Genomic DNA, 13,756 nt, shown 5'->3' with positions numbered 1-13,756 from the left:
GAGAAAGATGGAGCTGCAGGAGGGAGCCTGGGGGGGTGGGCAGGGGAAAGGAATCCACCTCTGTGTCAAGCACAGCCTTGGGCTGTCATATCCAGGGTCCTCCACCTTGAACTCCACAAGGGCTAGGGGTGAGCAAGAGGACCAGGTAAGGCCTGGGGAGAATCTTGTGGAATTTACCAACTAAGTTCATGCACACAGATATTAGCTCAACCTGCAAAGCGGAGTCTGAAAGCACAAGGTTGGGGAATGCTGCCCCCTAGAGCCAGGATCAAAAATTCTTTATGGACATTCAGCCGTTCTCTGTTTATTGCACGAGTATTGAGTTCCTACCTAGGCACCAGCATTATGCTAGGTACTTGGAATACAGCAGTAATGGAGGCAGGCAATAGAGTGACTAACTATCACGGTTTGCCCTAGATTGAGGGGTTTCTCAGAACATGGGACTTTTAGTGATAAAACTGGAAAAGCCCCAGACAAATTGGCCCCTGCTCTCCTGGAGGTCATATTCCAATGGCGATGGCAGGGGTGGGGGTGGAAAGGATGAATACATAAGACAATTTCACATAGTGGTAAGTGCTGTAGAGGAAGGACAACAGAGTGCAGGATCCTCTGAGGAGGCAGCAGTTGAGCTGAGACTTGGCTGATGAGGGATCAATCTTATGAGCACTCAGAGAAGAGCTTTCCAGGCACAAAGCACAAAAACCCTGGGGCAGGAACAAGCGTGGTGGGTTTGAGAAACAGAGAGAAATCCCGGGCAAGGGCGACTGAGGCTGGTTGTAGCTGGCAAGACTCTGATCAATTTACCCTAAGAGTTATGGGAAGCTATCGGAGGGGCTGAAGCAGGGGAGTACCATGTTCTGGTTATTTTTAAAAGCTCCTTCCAGTTGCTGGGTGAGGAGTGGATTGGAGGGGAAGGCATGAATGGAGGAGGACCAGTTAGGAGGCTGTTGCAGATGGGCAGGTGGCTGGACTAGGGTGACAGTGGGGCTGGAAAGAGAGGACAAGGCAGGTCCAACTGTATTTTTTTAATGAATTGGACATAGGGGGTGAAGGAAAGGGAGGACTCAGGGATGACGCCTATGTTTGGGTCTGGAGCCACAGTAAACAAGGACGTGCCCCAGGGGCATCAGGGGCCCCTCTGCATGGGGATTAGGAGAAGAGAGAGGAGGAAGCTCTGGCAAATCCAATAAACTCAATCAACTGGAAGATAGCTCAGTGGGTGTATCCTTGATGTAGCGTGGTGGGAGAAGATATATGTCTGGAATGTGACTTTTGGGGGGAGTGAGGAAGGAGTTTCTTAGAAGGCAGGATGTGTGCATATGGGAGTTAGAAATCTCTCTTAATATTGATGGGCCCAGTTGAAAAGAGACTGCAGAGGGGTCAATGGTTTGGACAGGTTATCCATAAAGCAGTGGTCCCCAACCCTTTTGGCACCAGGGATTGGTTTCATGGAAGACAATTTTTCCACGGACTGGGGGACATTAGGTTCTCTTAAGAAGCACTTAAGAAGCTTTGAAGCTTCACTTGCCCACCTGCCACTCACCTCCTACTGTGCGGTCCGGTTCCTAACAGGCCACAGACCAGTACTGGTCGGAGACCCGGGGGCTTGGGGACGGCAGCCATAAAGGACCTGTTTAGATGACTTGAAATGGAATGAGAATGGTGTGTCAGGATAACAAGGTTAGCTGTAACAAACAACCCCCAAATCTCAGTGGCCTGGCACAGCAGAGGTGTATTCCTCACTCACATTACAGTCCAGTGAGGGTCTGGGTGGGGGTGGCTCTGGTCCATCCATTCACTCGAGGCTCCCAGGCTCTTCTCATCATGTGGTGCTGCTCCCTTCAACACACGCCCCCTAACACCATCGCAGAATGGGAGGAGGGAATGCAGGATGTTTGGGAGATTTTTATGAGTCCAGCCTAGAAATGGCACACATTGCTTCTGCCTTCATTCCATTGCTCAGAATTCAATCCCATGGCATCCATTTAGCTGCAAGAAAGCTGGGAAGTGTCGTTCAAATTTAGGAGGTCATGTGCTCAGAAGAAGAGACACACAGATACTGGTGAACACTAGTGGTCCCTGCCACAGGCAGGGAGAGTGCTGTCTGTCTCATAGGGGTCGCAGTGGTGTCTGTCCTGGTTTGGGATGTGAGTGTGCTCACTGAACATCCCTTGGAAGGGAAGCTGATGTGAGAAGTTGTGTGTGTGTGGTGCACACCTGCGTGCTTTGCAAAGCGCCATGGTCCTTCCATTCTTTCCCATTCTTGTGGCCTTTCTCCAGATAAGATCTTACTTATCTCACACCTTACCACTAAAATAACCTTATGAATGCTTTGTCTTCTACAATGTTATTTCCCCATCCAATCTAACCTGGATATTACACTCTAACTAATCTTCCCAAGACCTGGCTCATGTCACGCTACCCCTGTTCAATAATAACAGTACAACAGTTTGTTGGATTTCTGTGTTGAATGCTTTCACTATAGTTTCTCAATGTGTCTCAATCTTTGTAACAAGCCGGTGAGGTATCATCATTATTTCCCTCATACAAACAGGGGTCCTGAGAGGTTCTAGCTGTGCTAACAGGGTAGCCACTAGCCATGTGCAGCTGTTTAAGTTAAAATTAATTAAAATTAAATACAATTAAAAATTCAGTTCCACAGTCACGCTAGCCACACATCAAGTATTCGATGGCCATGTGTGACTAATAGCCACCCTGTGGAGAGTGCAGATAGCCGGTATTTCCTTCAGGGCAGAAAGGTCAGTTGGGCAGCTCTGAGTTAGGGGCACTTGCCCAGGGTCACAGCAGCAAATGGTGAAGCTGCGCCTCTGATCCCATCTGACACTAAAGCCCTTTAATAGCTCCTTTTTCCTTCCACAATTAAGAAAGTTTCAGCCTGGCCTTAACCTTCTTGTACAACCTGGGCCCACGTCGCTGTTACATAATTATTTCTCATTATTTTCTTGCACAATCTCACTGTCCAGCACAAGTTTGCTTGCTGCTCTCCAATACTCCCATAATGTCCACTCATAATATTTTTGCTCTCCTCCTTTCTGTCCGCCCAGCTAATGAATTCCTACCTGACCTTTAGGTTCAAATAGCTTAAATATCTCTTGAATCAGTTTCCTTTTTTCTATTCTCACTGCCTCCGCCTGAACCAACTCTGAGGTCCCTCATCACCTCTTGCATGGCAGCTGTCTGCTGCTGCTAATTATACTTCCTGACATTTATTGAGTACCTGCAGTGTGCTGGCTCTCTGCTAAGCACCCATACCTCATCAGGGCACTTTGAAGTAGGCATTACTGTGGTCTCTGTTCGGTAACTAAAGCACTGGAAGGTGAAGTACTCGTCCAACTCATCTGTCTGCTTCTAGTCTTTCAGGGGCAGCTCACTCTTGCTCTATTACTCCCACCATCGTTCTAAAACACAGAAGGGTTACTTCCCTCCCCAGGCCCCATGCAGAGGGGACAGCCTTCATAGCAGAACCTGCAAGGACCTTTATGTTCAGAACCTTTCTATTCTCAAAACCCACCACTCCACCCTCAAACCTGATAGTCCAGCCACACACTACTTACAGTTGCCCAAACGTGCCATGTTATTTCTCCCCTCTGGGCCATCACATATGCTGTCCCCACTGCCTGGAATGTTGCCCATCCCGCCAGCTCTGAAGCTGCCGTGGCAGTGCACTCTGGACCACGAGCGTGCTCCCTCCTCTGCAGCTTTGGGCAGCACTTACTCTCCACCTTGGCTCCTAAGGGAGGGCTGGGTGCTGATCTCCTAGCATCAAAATCACTTCTCATTAAAATATCAATATATTCTCCAGGCTGGGTGCAGTGGCTTGCATTTGTAATCCTAGCACTTTGGGAGGTCAGGTCGGAAGGACTGCCTGAGCCCAGGAGTTTGAGACCAGCCTGGGTATCTCTACTGAAAATCAAAAAGTTAGCCAGGCTTGGTGGCATGAGCCTGTAGGGAGTGAATCATATGAGCCCAGGAGTTTGAGGTGACAGTGATCTATGATCGTGCCACTACACTCTAGTCCAAGCAACAGAACAAGACCCTGTCTCAGGAAAAAAAAAAAAAAATATATATATATATATATATATGTATACACACACACAGTCACACACTCCAAGATTCAAAATTTAATAGGCAGGGGTGGAGTTGGGTTTATTTATTTTTAAAGAAGCTCCTGAGGTTATCTGAGCAAGGCAAATGTGGTTTACAGTGTTGGGCAATGAATCATGCCCTGCCTAGATTCCTTGTGTATAATTCCCTTTGTTGTTACTTAAATCTCACCCTCATTCATTCATGCTCATCTATGCAACAAATATTTATTAAGAAGTATTATGTGCCGCACACTCTTCCAGGTGTTGGTGTGAAAAGCAGCCCCCATCCCTGCTGCTCATGGAGTTTATGTCCCCGAGGGTGTGGCCCACAGAACAATGGCCCCCAAAGACGCCCACATCCAAATTAATGCCACAGAACCTGTGCCACCTCACAGGCCAAGCGATTTTGCTGATGTGATGAAGTTAAGGATGTTGAGATGATTATCCTGGATGGTGGGGTCCTCAATCACAAAGGTCCTTGTAAGGGGAAAGAGGGCGAGAGAGCACCACAAGTCAAGGCACGTGGGTGGCCTCTCTCTAGAAGCTGGAAAAGGAAAGGAAACAGGCTGGGCGCGGTGGCTCACGCCTGTAATCCTAGCACTCTGGGAGACTGAGGCGGGAGGAATCGCTTGAGGTCAGGAGTTTGAGACCAGCCTGAGCAAGAGCGAGACCCTTTCTCTACTAAAATTGTAAAGAAATTAGCCAAACAACTAAAAATAGAAAAAAATAGCCGGGCATGGTGGCTCATGCCTGTAGTCCCAGCTACTTGGGAGGCTGAGGCAGGAGGATCGCTTGAGCCCAGGAGTTTGAGGTTGCTGTGAGCTAGGCTGACGCCACGGCACTCTAGCCCGGGCAACAGAGCAAGACTGTCTCCAAAAAAAAAAAAAAAGGAAAGGAAACAGATTTTTCCCTAGAGCCTCCAGGAACAAGGCAGCCCTGATGTCCCTTTAATTTTAGCCCAGTGAGACTCATATTTGGATTCCTGACCTACAGAACTGTAAAATAATGTGTTTTAAGTGACCACATTTGTGGTGATGTGTTAAAAGAGCAAAAGGAAACGAACGAATACTAGAGGTTTGGTTACATACTTTGCACAGGTGTGTGCGGTGGACTCCCCTTGCATTATATTAATAGATTCTAGGTGCTGGGGCAGAGCCCCTGTGGCTGTGCCCAGGCTTTCCCTCCCAGCGGGCGGCGGGGCCGCGGTGTCGCTGAGTGTCCTCCTGCTACAGATTGTGTCGCTACTTTAGAATGGTCTCATTCTGAGGGTGGGGGTGATGTTTGGTGGGGACTTGGGGGTATGAAGCTTGTGAGGATAAACGGAAAGGGGAACTGCGGGTGAGAATAGGTGTTTGGGGTTAGAAAGGGACGGTCGCAGGGGTTCTCAAACATTAGTGTGCGGAGGAGTCTTCTGAGATGTGGTGACAGGGCACCTGGTTGACAGGGGGACGCGTGGAAGGAATTATATTCACTGTGTACTCTTATATTCCTAATTTTTATGTATTTTAGCAACAAACTTAAATCTTAAACGAGAATGTGCCTCCAATTTAGAGATAAAATTTAAAAAGTAATCACCGCAGCCTGCTTGTATAAAGGCATATTCCCGGGCCCGGCCAAGGCCCACCCATCCTGCCAGGGCGCGTCTGGGGACGAGCCCAGGACTCTGCCTTGCTGGCGGGCACCCGCCGAGCAGGCTTTGCAAAGCGGGGGTGCGGCCTGCGCCGGGCGCGGGCGGCCTCCGGCCGGGGAGGGCGCTGTGCCGGCGGCGAGGGCGCGGGGGCCGGCGGGGGCGGAGCGCGGGGCGCCGGCGGCTCGGGCTGCGGCTCGGGCCCTGCACCTGTGACTCTCGGCCGCGCTCGCCGGAGGCCGCCCGGCGTCGCAGCCCCATGGCCCCGTCCCGGCTGCAGCTCGGCCTCCGCGCCGCCTACTCCGGCATCAGCTCCGTGGCCGGCTTCTCCATCTTCCTCGTCTGGACCGTGGTCTACAGGCAGCCGGGGACCGCGGCCATGGGAGGGCTCGCAGGTACGCGGGGACGCCGGGTCCCGGCTCGGGCGGGCGGCGGGGAGCGCGCTGTCAGCTGCTCCGGGACGATCCTCCTGGGCGGCGCTTCCCCCGGGGAGCGGGTGGGGTGTTTACCCGAAAACACTGGTTGGCAGCGCAGGCCCGGCGCGTGCCCGGGCTCCTGGGCATCCCCCGGAGCCCCCCGGGACCCGATGCCCGCCCGAGCCCGCCGCTGCCGTTTGCACAAGCTTGCCGCGCCGCCCGGCTTTCGTCCCCGCGCCCCGTCTGCCGGCCCTCCGCCCGGCGCCCGCTTCCCTGGCCACCTCCTTTCCCCAGACGCACACACTCGTTCTGGGGGATCCTCGTCCCCCAAGCGTCCCTTCCTTGGGTGCTGGGTGAGGGAAAGGAAGAGGGCTGGGGAACCCATCTGCCTCCTTCCAGCGTGGACCCGCAACCCCAGCAGAGCCCTCCGCGGAGACTGGGAGCACGGCGCTGGGGATCTGATGGAAACTGGACATTTTCTTTCCGCTCACGTTGGTGCCTTTTGCGAGCCGTCTGCTGCGGCTCCTCCGCCGAGCCCCGCCGACCACCTTTCTTAAGGAGAGAAGGGGCGGCACCGGCGCGCTGGTGGAGGCCAGATGCGCGACACTGCCCCCTACTTGCTGTGCACCTTTGGCACGCAATTTAACCTCTCTGTGCCATAGAATTGGTGTGAAGACAAAAGATATTATTTCTACTTGCTAACATTTTTTGTAATGCTTTCTATGTTTCAGGCACTGTGTTAAGTAATCTGCTTCCCTTATTTCATTTAATCCTTACATTAATCCTATGAAGTAGGCATTATTATTGTTGTGTCTATTTTACAGATACTCTAAAGTTTAGATTAAATAAATAACTTGCCCAGGGTTACACAGCTACATGATATAATATGTGTGGGAAAGGACTTTGGGGAAAAAATACATGTAAGGGTAATGCTTTTACATATGATGATCTTATCCTATTACTAAAATCCTCCGCTAAAAGAGCCCTACATGGAATAACTAAAAATAACTAATTTACTCACTGCCACAGGGCTTGCCGAAGGCCATCCCCTGGTATAGCCAGAGCTCAGGTGGGTTTCTGCCTTATTAGAGGGGCATACATAGCCCCAGTCTAAGCAATGCTAAGCGAAGTGCTGGGGTCACCACGGAAGTGCAGGTGGGCACCCTGGCTGGGATATTCTCAGCCTGCCAAGCTGCCCTGCCACCTGTGGGCTCCTGTCCCTCCTGGGGGCAGCCAGCCCATCTCTGCCCACTTATCTCTGGGTTCTGGTTCCTTTTCCCTCCACACCCCACCACCTTCCATGCTCTTCGCTTCTTCACTTCTTACAGCTTCTTTTCTGTTTCCTATTGGCCCTGCTGCTTGCTTCCCTTTGGAAGGCTGTGTCAGGGCAGGGTGGTTGAGATAAGGGGGAGGACAGGGGTGATGGGGGAGGGCCGTTCCTGGGACCCCCCGCTTGGGTATGTTCGGAGTCTGGCCTGGTGGCAGTTGAGGTGAGCCGTTCCTAGCCGTTGTGCCCTCAGGCATACCAAGGCTTCCTGGGCCACAGTTTCCTCTTCTGTAAGGAGCGGGAGATTCCCCTGAACTAGCTATCTGACCTCCCTCGAGGTCTGAAATGTTGCAGTTCTGCTGTCCACTCCCTGAATCTTTCATCTCCAGCTGCTTGTTAGAAAGTTGTGGAAAAGGCCTTCTTTCTTGTACTCTGGGGAGTTGCCTAGGGTTTCCCTCTGACCCAAACTCTGCCCTTTCTCCATCCCTGCGGCTTCCCTCGGCCTCTGAGGCAGGCCAATTGTGGGCTGTGGCATTGCCTTCAGGGAGAGGCGCTAGGGCAGCAACCACTTAGAGTAGGGTCCTGGCTTTTGACCCGACATTTGACCTTTGACAGTGGCCATGGAAGAGCCAAAACTGTGTGGTGGTAGATGGTGGTGGTGCATGGTGGTAGGGAAGGGATTCCCAGGCCGGGGCCATGCACCTTCCCCACCCCAAGTGGGTTCTAAGACAGTCTGTAGCCAGTCAGCCTTCTTCCCCTTTTGGGGGTGAAGTGTCAGCGGATTTAGTGACTTGTGAGCACCTCACTTCTGACTTGGCATTTTCCAGCCCAGAAACTGCTGAGTCACCAGAGGGTAGCCCTAGCATGCTCCTTCTCCCCTGTGTTAGACCAGGCAGGGGCTGGTTGGGTGTGCTGGTTTCTGGGGCCAGGGCAGCCGTGGAGCCCCTGGTTCCAATGGGCAGAGAGTTTGTGGGTGAAGACACAGTCTCCTAGCCTGGTGGGTATCTGGGAAAAAGTGTCTTTGAAGAAAGGCTGATTTTGGTGGGGAGGCATGGGTTGGACCTACCTGCTCTGGCTTTGCTGTGGGAACCCTGGGGGGAAACAGACTCTTGCTCTAGGTTTAGTAGGCCAAGGAAAGAGAAAAAGAATAGTTGCCCCAGGAGACTAAACTGCTCTGTGTTCTTCCCACGTGAGCTGCAGAGGGCTGGAGTGCCCAAATGTAGAGGGGCCTGACCCAGGCCCAGTGTCCTGCTTGTCTGCATTTCCCCCGGGGGCTCCCTGGCGGTCTTCTGTCTTCTCACCTCCAGCCCAGCTGCTAGGGATGTTTTCACCATCCAGCCCTGCACCTTCCTTGCCTTTAGCTTGTCAGCTGTAAGCCCAGAAGTGGAGCAGGGACCCTGCTCCTTGGAGCAGGTGGGGTGGAGTTAGGGTGTGGTCTGGCACCCACTTGCAGCCAGGCAGGGCTGGTGATCTGTCCATTCCTCTGTGAACTGTGCACACCAGGCTTGCTGGAGTCCCAGAGTATTCTAGGGAAAGGTGCAGGGCTGAGAGACGTCGCTTCCTGCCTGAGGTGTGGGAGGGGACCGCTGAGGGGCCCCGGCTCACTCAGTGAACTCTTTGGGTAGAGTTGGTAGGGAGCTGTCTTCTGAGGAGGGTGGCGGGAGTCAGGGTGGTGGGAGTGGGCCTGCCTCCAGATGAGGCGTGTGTTTATCTGGATGTGAGGCCTACGTGCAGGGCCTGGAGCAGGGTTGAGGGGAGGTGAGAGGTGAGTAAAGACATGCTTGCTTATTAGCAAAGAACAGGGCCCCAGAACACCCCAAACGGCCGTCTTCCTCTCCCTCTTGGCCACAGCCCTCTTTGGTATGTGCATGTACATGGGGGTGGGAGTTTTGGGGAACTACTGGATCATGGCCAGTGGACTAAGAGCTGGCATCTTCATGAGCCTCTATTTCAGCATTTCCTAACCCAGAAATTGCTGAGTCACAGAGGAATTGCTCTGACCTCCTTATTTTTCTCCTAAGCTGGCTTCCAGAATCTTCAAGTGGGAAAGGATCTTGGAGCTCAACTTCTCCAGCCCCTCTGTGGCATGAGGAGACAGAGGGCGAGTGGACCTGTCCCAGACAGGTGCCCATTTGACTGTTCCTTGAATGTGCTCAGTGACAACAAGCCTCATCCCTAGGGCCCTTTAAGAAACCAAACATCTCCCTCAAGTGAAAACTTAGGATGATGTGAGAGAAGTGGGACTTTTGAGGACAGTGGCTGGTATAAAATCCAGATCACGTAGGATGTAAGCAGAAGCAGGGGATTATATTCTGTCCATGACTGGCCTACTGCAGCTGCCCAACTAGGCAAGGATGGAGAGATGCTTATCCCTAATCTCAGGGGCAAGGGGACCCACTTTCCAGGCCCCCAAACCCTGAGGATGGTGGGCAGGGGCAGAGCTGGGAGATTGTTTGGGAGGGGAGGCTGCTGGGTTGGTGGACCTCTGCTCTCCCTAGGGTGGAACTCCAGGGCCCCTGATTATCCAGACTGGCAGGACTTCTGGGCTCACCCATTTTTAGATGTGGAAACACCAGGACTCAGGGGCACGCCAGCACCGGGCCTCAGGTTTCCTGGCTTGCAGGCTCATGGGTTTTTGTCCCTCACCAGGCTACCTGAATTGTGACAGCTTCTGAGCTGATATCCAGAGCATAGCTCCACGATAACTAGCTTCCCCTTACCTTCCCCCGCCCCTTACTTTTTAAAAAACGATGAAATATTTCAGGCATGTAAAAAAGGGTAGACAATTTAACAAAATTCTTTATATTCACTATCCAGCATAAGAAATAAAATAGCATAGATTCAGTCAAAGCGCTCCCCACCCTACCTCCCTGTCAACTTCCCTTCCTTGGCTCCATTGCCAGAGATAACCACTTTCCCTGCCCAAATGCTCATCCTTCCTTGCATGTTTGGGAGGCTTTGATGCGTGCAGTGTGTGCCACCCCCTTTTGGAGAGGCCTCCCGACTCCTAGGGCACAGCAGCCTGTGTCGCCCACACCCTACAGGCCAGCAGGTGGAGAGCTTGCAGCTGGCTCTGCCGCTTTCCTCATTCCTCCCTTGCTGGGACCCCACGGCCCCATCCGGACCCTTGCCAATGGAATTGATATTTGTTCCAGTCTTTGGGCTGTGCCAGCAGGCACTGCCTGGCACAGAGGGTTGTTTTGTATTGTATTGTATTGGCCGAGTGGCAGCTGGCACCCTAGGGGAAGTACACACCCAGGCCCAGAGGGCAGGCCCAGAAAGGCTGGGGGTGTTTGGCTTGCCCTAAGCTGCAAACTAGAGGGAGTGGCATGAGGTCTGGCTAATAGCAAGAAGGCTTCTTGGGTGCTGGGTGGCCCTGGGGTCCTCATGGCTGGGCCTCCTTATCCTGCAAGACCAATGCAGGGAGTTTGGGAAGAGCCCTGCTGCCTAAGAGCCCAGCTACAAGCCTTGAAGCTTGGAGGTCGTAGCCTCCGAGGGCCAGGTGGAGGAAGAGCGTGGGGTGGGAGGACAGCCCCAGGACAGTGGGAAGTCCCTGGAGAGCAGGCTGGGCTGCTGAGGTTCTCAAACTTTCTGATTTCAGGACCCCTTTATGCTCTTGAAAAGTAGTGAAACTCAAAGCAAATTTTGTTTACATGGGTATGTATGGACATGTGCCATATTAGAAGTTAAAACTGAGAACACTTTTCAACACTTGAAAGTAATACTAAAAATAATATTGAGTTAACAACATGAATAACATTTTTGTGAGAGATATTCATGTTTTCCAAACAAAAACAATCAGGGAGAAGAATGCAGGGTTTTCTATTTTTGCAAATCTCTTTAATGTCTGGCTTGCTAGCAGGCAGCTAGAGTCTCTTATCTGCTTCTGCATCTAAGTCCTGGTGATACCGCAGGTCCTGTCCAGCTCCACGGGAAGCTGCGCTCTGCAGTCACAAGGGAACCAGAGAGGAAGGCCAGTGTTCTTAGTATTCTTATGCAAATAGGCCTGGCCTAGTGGACCCAAAGGGCCTGGGGATCCCCAAGGCCCCCGGGCTGCAGCATGGCTGGCAGGCGGGTCGCTGACCCAGTCTTTCCCGCAGGTGTGCTGGCGCTGTGGGTGCTGGTGACGCACGTGATGTACATGCAGGATTACTGGAGGACCTGGCTCAAGGGGCTGCGCGGCTTCTTCTTCGTGGGCGTCCTCTTCTTGGCCGTCTCCGTGGCCGCCTTCTGCACCTTCCTGGTGCTCGCCATCACCCGGCACCAGAGTGAGTGCGTCCCCGAGAAGGGGCGTGGGAGGGGCAGCGGGGGCTTAGGAATAGACCCTGGGATTCCGGTCCTGGTTCCGCAGCTCACGTCCAGGGGACTGGGTAGACCACTTAGCCTCCCTGAGCCTGGGGAGTCTTAGCGTTAAAGTGGGGAGAATGAGCCCCCATCCCTAACGGTGGGGGTGTTCAATGAGACTGCGGGAAGTGTTGAGCACTGCCCATGCGCATTAGCTATTGGCACCGCTCAGTCTCTGCCCAGCTCTGGGGTGGGGGCGCCCTCTGGTGGCGGTGGCAGTAAGTATCCAGAGGCCCTTCTCCCTGCCCGGGGTAGTCCGATCCTAACTAAAGCAGGTTGCGAGTGGCCTGGGGTACGTGTCACAAAAGCAGAGTGCATGATACAGACCTGTGCTTGGCCAACCCTGCCATTCCCTCACCCCCACGGCCTCCGGCCTGCAACCGCTGGAATGCTCTGAAACCTCTGTCACACTCACTTAAGTCTTTCTGTGGGGTCCGTTCAGCTGCCGGGATGTTGAGCACGAGGAGGAGGGTGGCCCTGGGCTTGTGGCATGGTGCCGGGGCTGAGGGCGGGGCCCTCTCGAGTCACTGTTGGGCTCCTCTCCCTGCAGGCCTCACAGACCCCACCAGCTACTACCTCTCCAGCGTCTGGAGCTTCATTTCCTTCAAGTGGGCCTTTCTGCTGAGCCTTTACGCCCACCGCTACCGGGCTGACTTCGCAGACATCAGCATCCTCAGCGATTTCTGACCCAGGGGTGAGGTCTCTGCACCCCGGGGGTTCTCAGGACCTGGACTCAGTCTCTTGAGACATTGGGAGGGCCTGATCCCACCCCCTTGGGACCCCAGAACTGGCAGAGAGCGCACAGCAGGACGAGTGTGGTCTCCCAGGAAGCTATCCTGCCTGTCCTGCCGGGGAGACCTGGGTGTGGTGGAAGACGTTGCTCCTCATTGGCCTGGCTGGAGGGCAGCTTTACACCTTCTCAAATGGATGTTTTCTTCGCACTCAGTGAGGAATCTTTGTGGGTCAAGGGGTAGGACCATGAGGCCTTGACCGAGGAATCTTTGTGGGTTAAGGGGTAGGACCATGAGGCCTTGACCTACGCCTGGGGGCGGAGCAGTCCCAGAGATGGCGACACTGGGCTCTTTCCCCAAGGCCTGAGGAGCTGAGTGGAGAGTTCAGTGTCCCTCCTCCTACCCTCTCACCCCGAGCTGGCCGCCCATGAGTGTGCTAGAGCCAGAAGCCATCGGCCTCTCCCTGCCACCCCCAAAATACAGAGGCATCCCCACATCCCAGCACAGGACTCCCCCAACAAGGCCAGACTAGGGGTCACGGGGAATGTGCTCCTGCCCCCAGAAGGGCTTTGGGGAAGGGGGCAACGTGGTATAGGCTAGAAGGGGCCCCCAAACCTGTACCGTGTACCCTTCGCCCTGCATTTCCACTCTGCCTCCTCAGAGTGCCATTGCACCCAGACCCCCAGCCATGAGATACCTTCTCTCCCACTCCAGCCCCTGCTCACTGCCCTTCAACTAAAGCTTTTATCTTTTTAAATCTCCCTTCTGAAGGACTAAATCTGCTTTTCTGCCCTTACACTGGCCCAAGGGCTCACCTAACTCAGGAGGGAGGGGCCTGTTGTTACCTAGATCTTTTTATGTTAGGTTGCCATTTTGCACGGTCTACCCCTCTCCCACAGACCCACGATGTGTCCTGCCCCTCAGCTCTTTGCCTTATCTGTGTCACTGTCACTTTAGCAGAAATACAGCAGCCATTTGTATCAGACAGCCTCTGGTGGTTACTTGTGGGGAGGGAACCTGGAAGGGGGATGGACTAGGAGGGGTGGGCGGGGCGGAGGGTGGTAATAGTTCTCTAGCTATGGGATTAAACCATTTCCCTAGTCCAAGTTGTGGGGAACCAGCAGCTCAGCTCCCCTCTCCCAGCTCTCAGCACGCCCCCAGCAGGGGCGAGGACGCCCACGCACAGCCTCAGCAACGCCCGTGGGATCTGGTGTCCATCACAGGAGAGGCCAGGCCAGATGGGAAAGGGACGAGCACCTCTTCCC

At 53.6% G+C, this 13,756-nt stretch overlaps 1 protein-coding gene across 2 annotated transcripts; it reads left to right on the top strand.

The window, feature by feature from the left end:
• Window positions 1–5,882: 5,882 nt before the first annotated feature.
• Window positions 5,883–13,476, top strand: SLC48A1 (solute carrier family 48 member 1). Of its 2 annotated transcripts, XM_045555112.1 has the most exons (4): window positions 5,950–6,128; window positions 6,549–6,745; window positions 11,517–11,684; window positions 12,311–13,476. In XM_045555112.1, the coding sequence occupies exons 3-4, from the start codon at window positions 11,552–11,554 to the stop codon at window positions 12,445–12,447; spliced, it is 270 nt and encodes an 89-aa protein (XP_045411068.1). In that variant the 5' UTR covers window positions 5,950–6,128; window positions 6,549–6,745; window positions 11,517–11,551; the 3' UTR covers window positions 12,448–13,476. The 2 variants fall into 2 exon arrangements, with proteins under 2 accessions (XP_045411067.1, XP_045411068.1); XM_045555111.1 differs by lacking the exon at window positions 6,549–6,745 and having other exon boundaries at window positions 5,883–6,128.
• Window positions 13,477–13,756: the final 280 nt, after the last annotated feature.

Source organism: Lemur catta, chromosome 6, assembly GCF_020740605.2.
Source record: "Lemur catta isolate mLemCat1 chromosome 6, mLemCat1.pri, whole genome shotgun sequence".
Lineage (NCBI taxonomy): Eukaryota > Metazoa > Chordata > Mammalia > Primates > Lemuridae > Lemur > Lemur catta.
Note: the sequence above shows the minus strand (reverse complement) of the source record. Positions and strands in the feature narration are given on the sequence as shown.

Coding starts and splice junctions, on each gene's coding strand:
- SLC48A1 (XM_045555111.1), top strand. CDS start 5,993: ATGGCCCCGTCCCGGCTGCAGCTCGGCCTCCGCGCCGCCTACTCCGGC. Junction 6,129..11,516: donor GGCCATGGGAGGGCTCGCAG/GTACGCGGGGAC, acceptor TCTTTCCCGCAG/GTGTGCTGGCGCTGTGGGTG. Junction 11,685..12,310: donor CGCCATCACCCGGCACCAGA/GTGAGTGCGTCC, acceptor CTCTCCCTGCAG/GCCTCACAGACCCCACCAGC.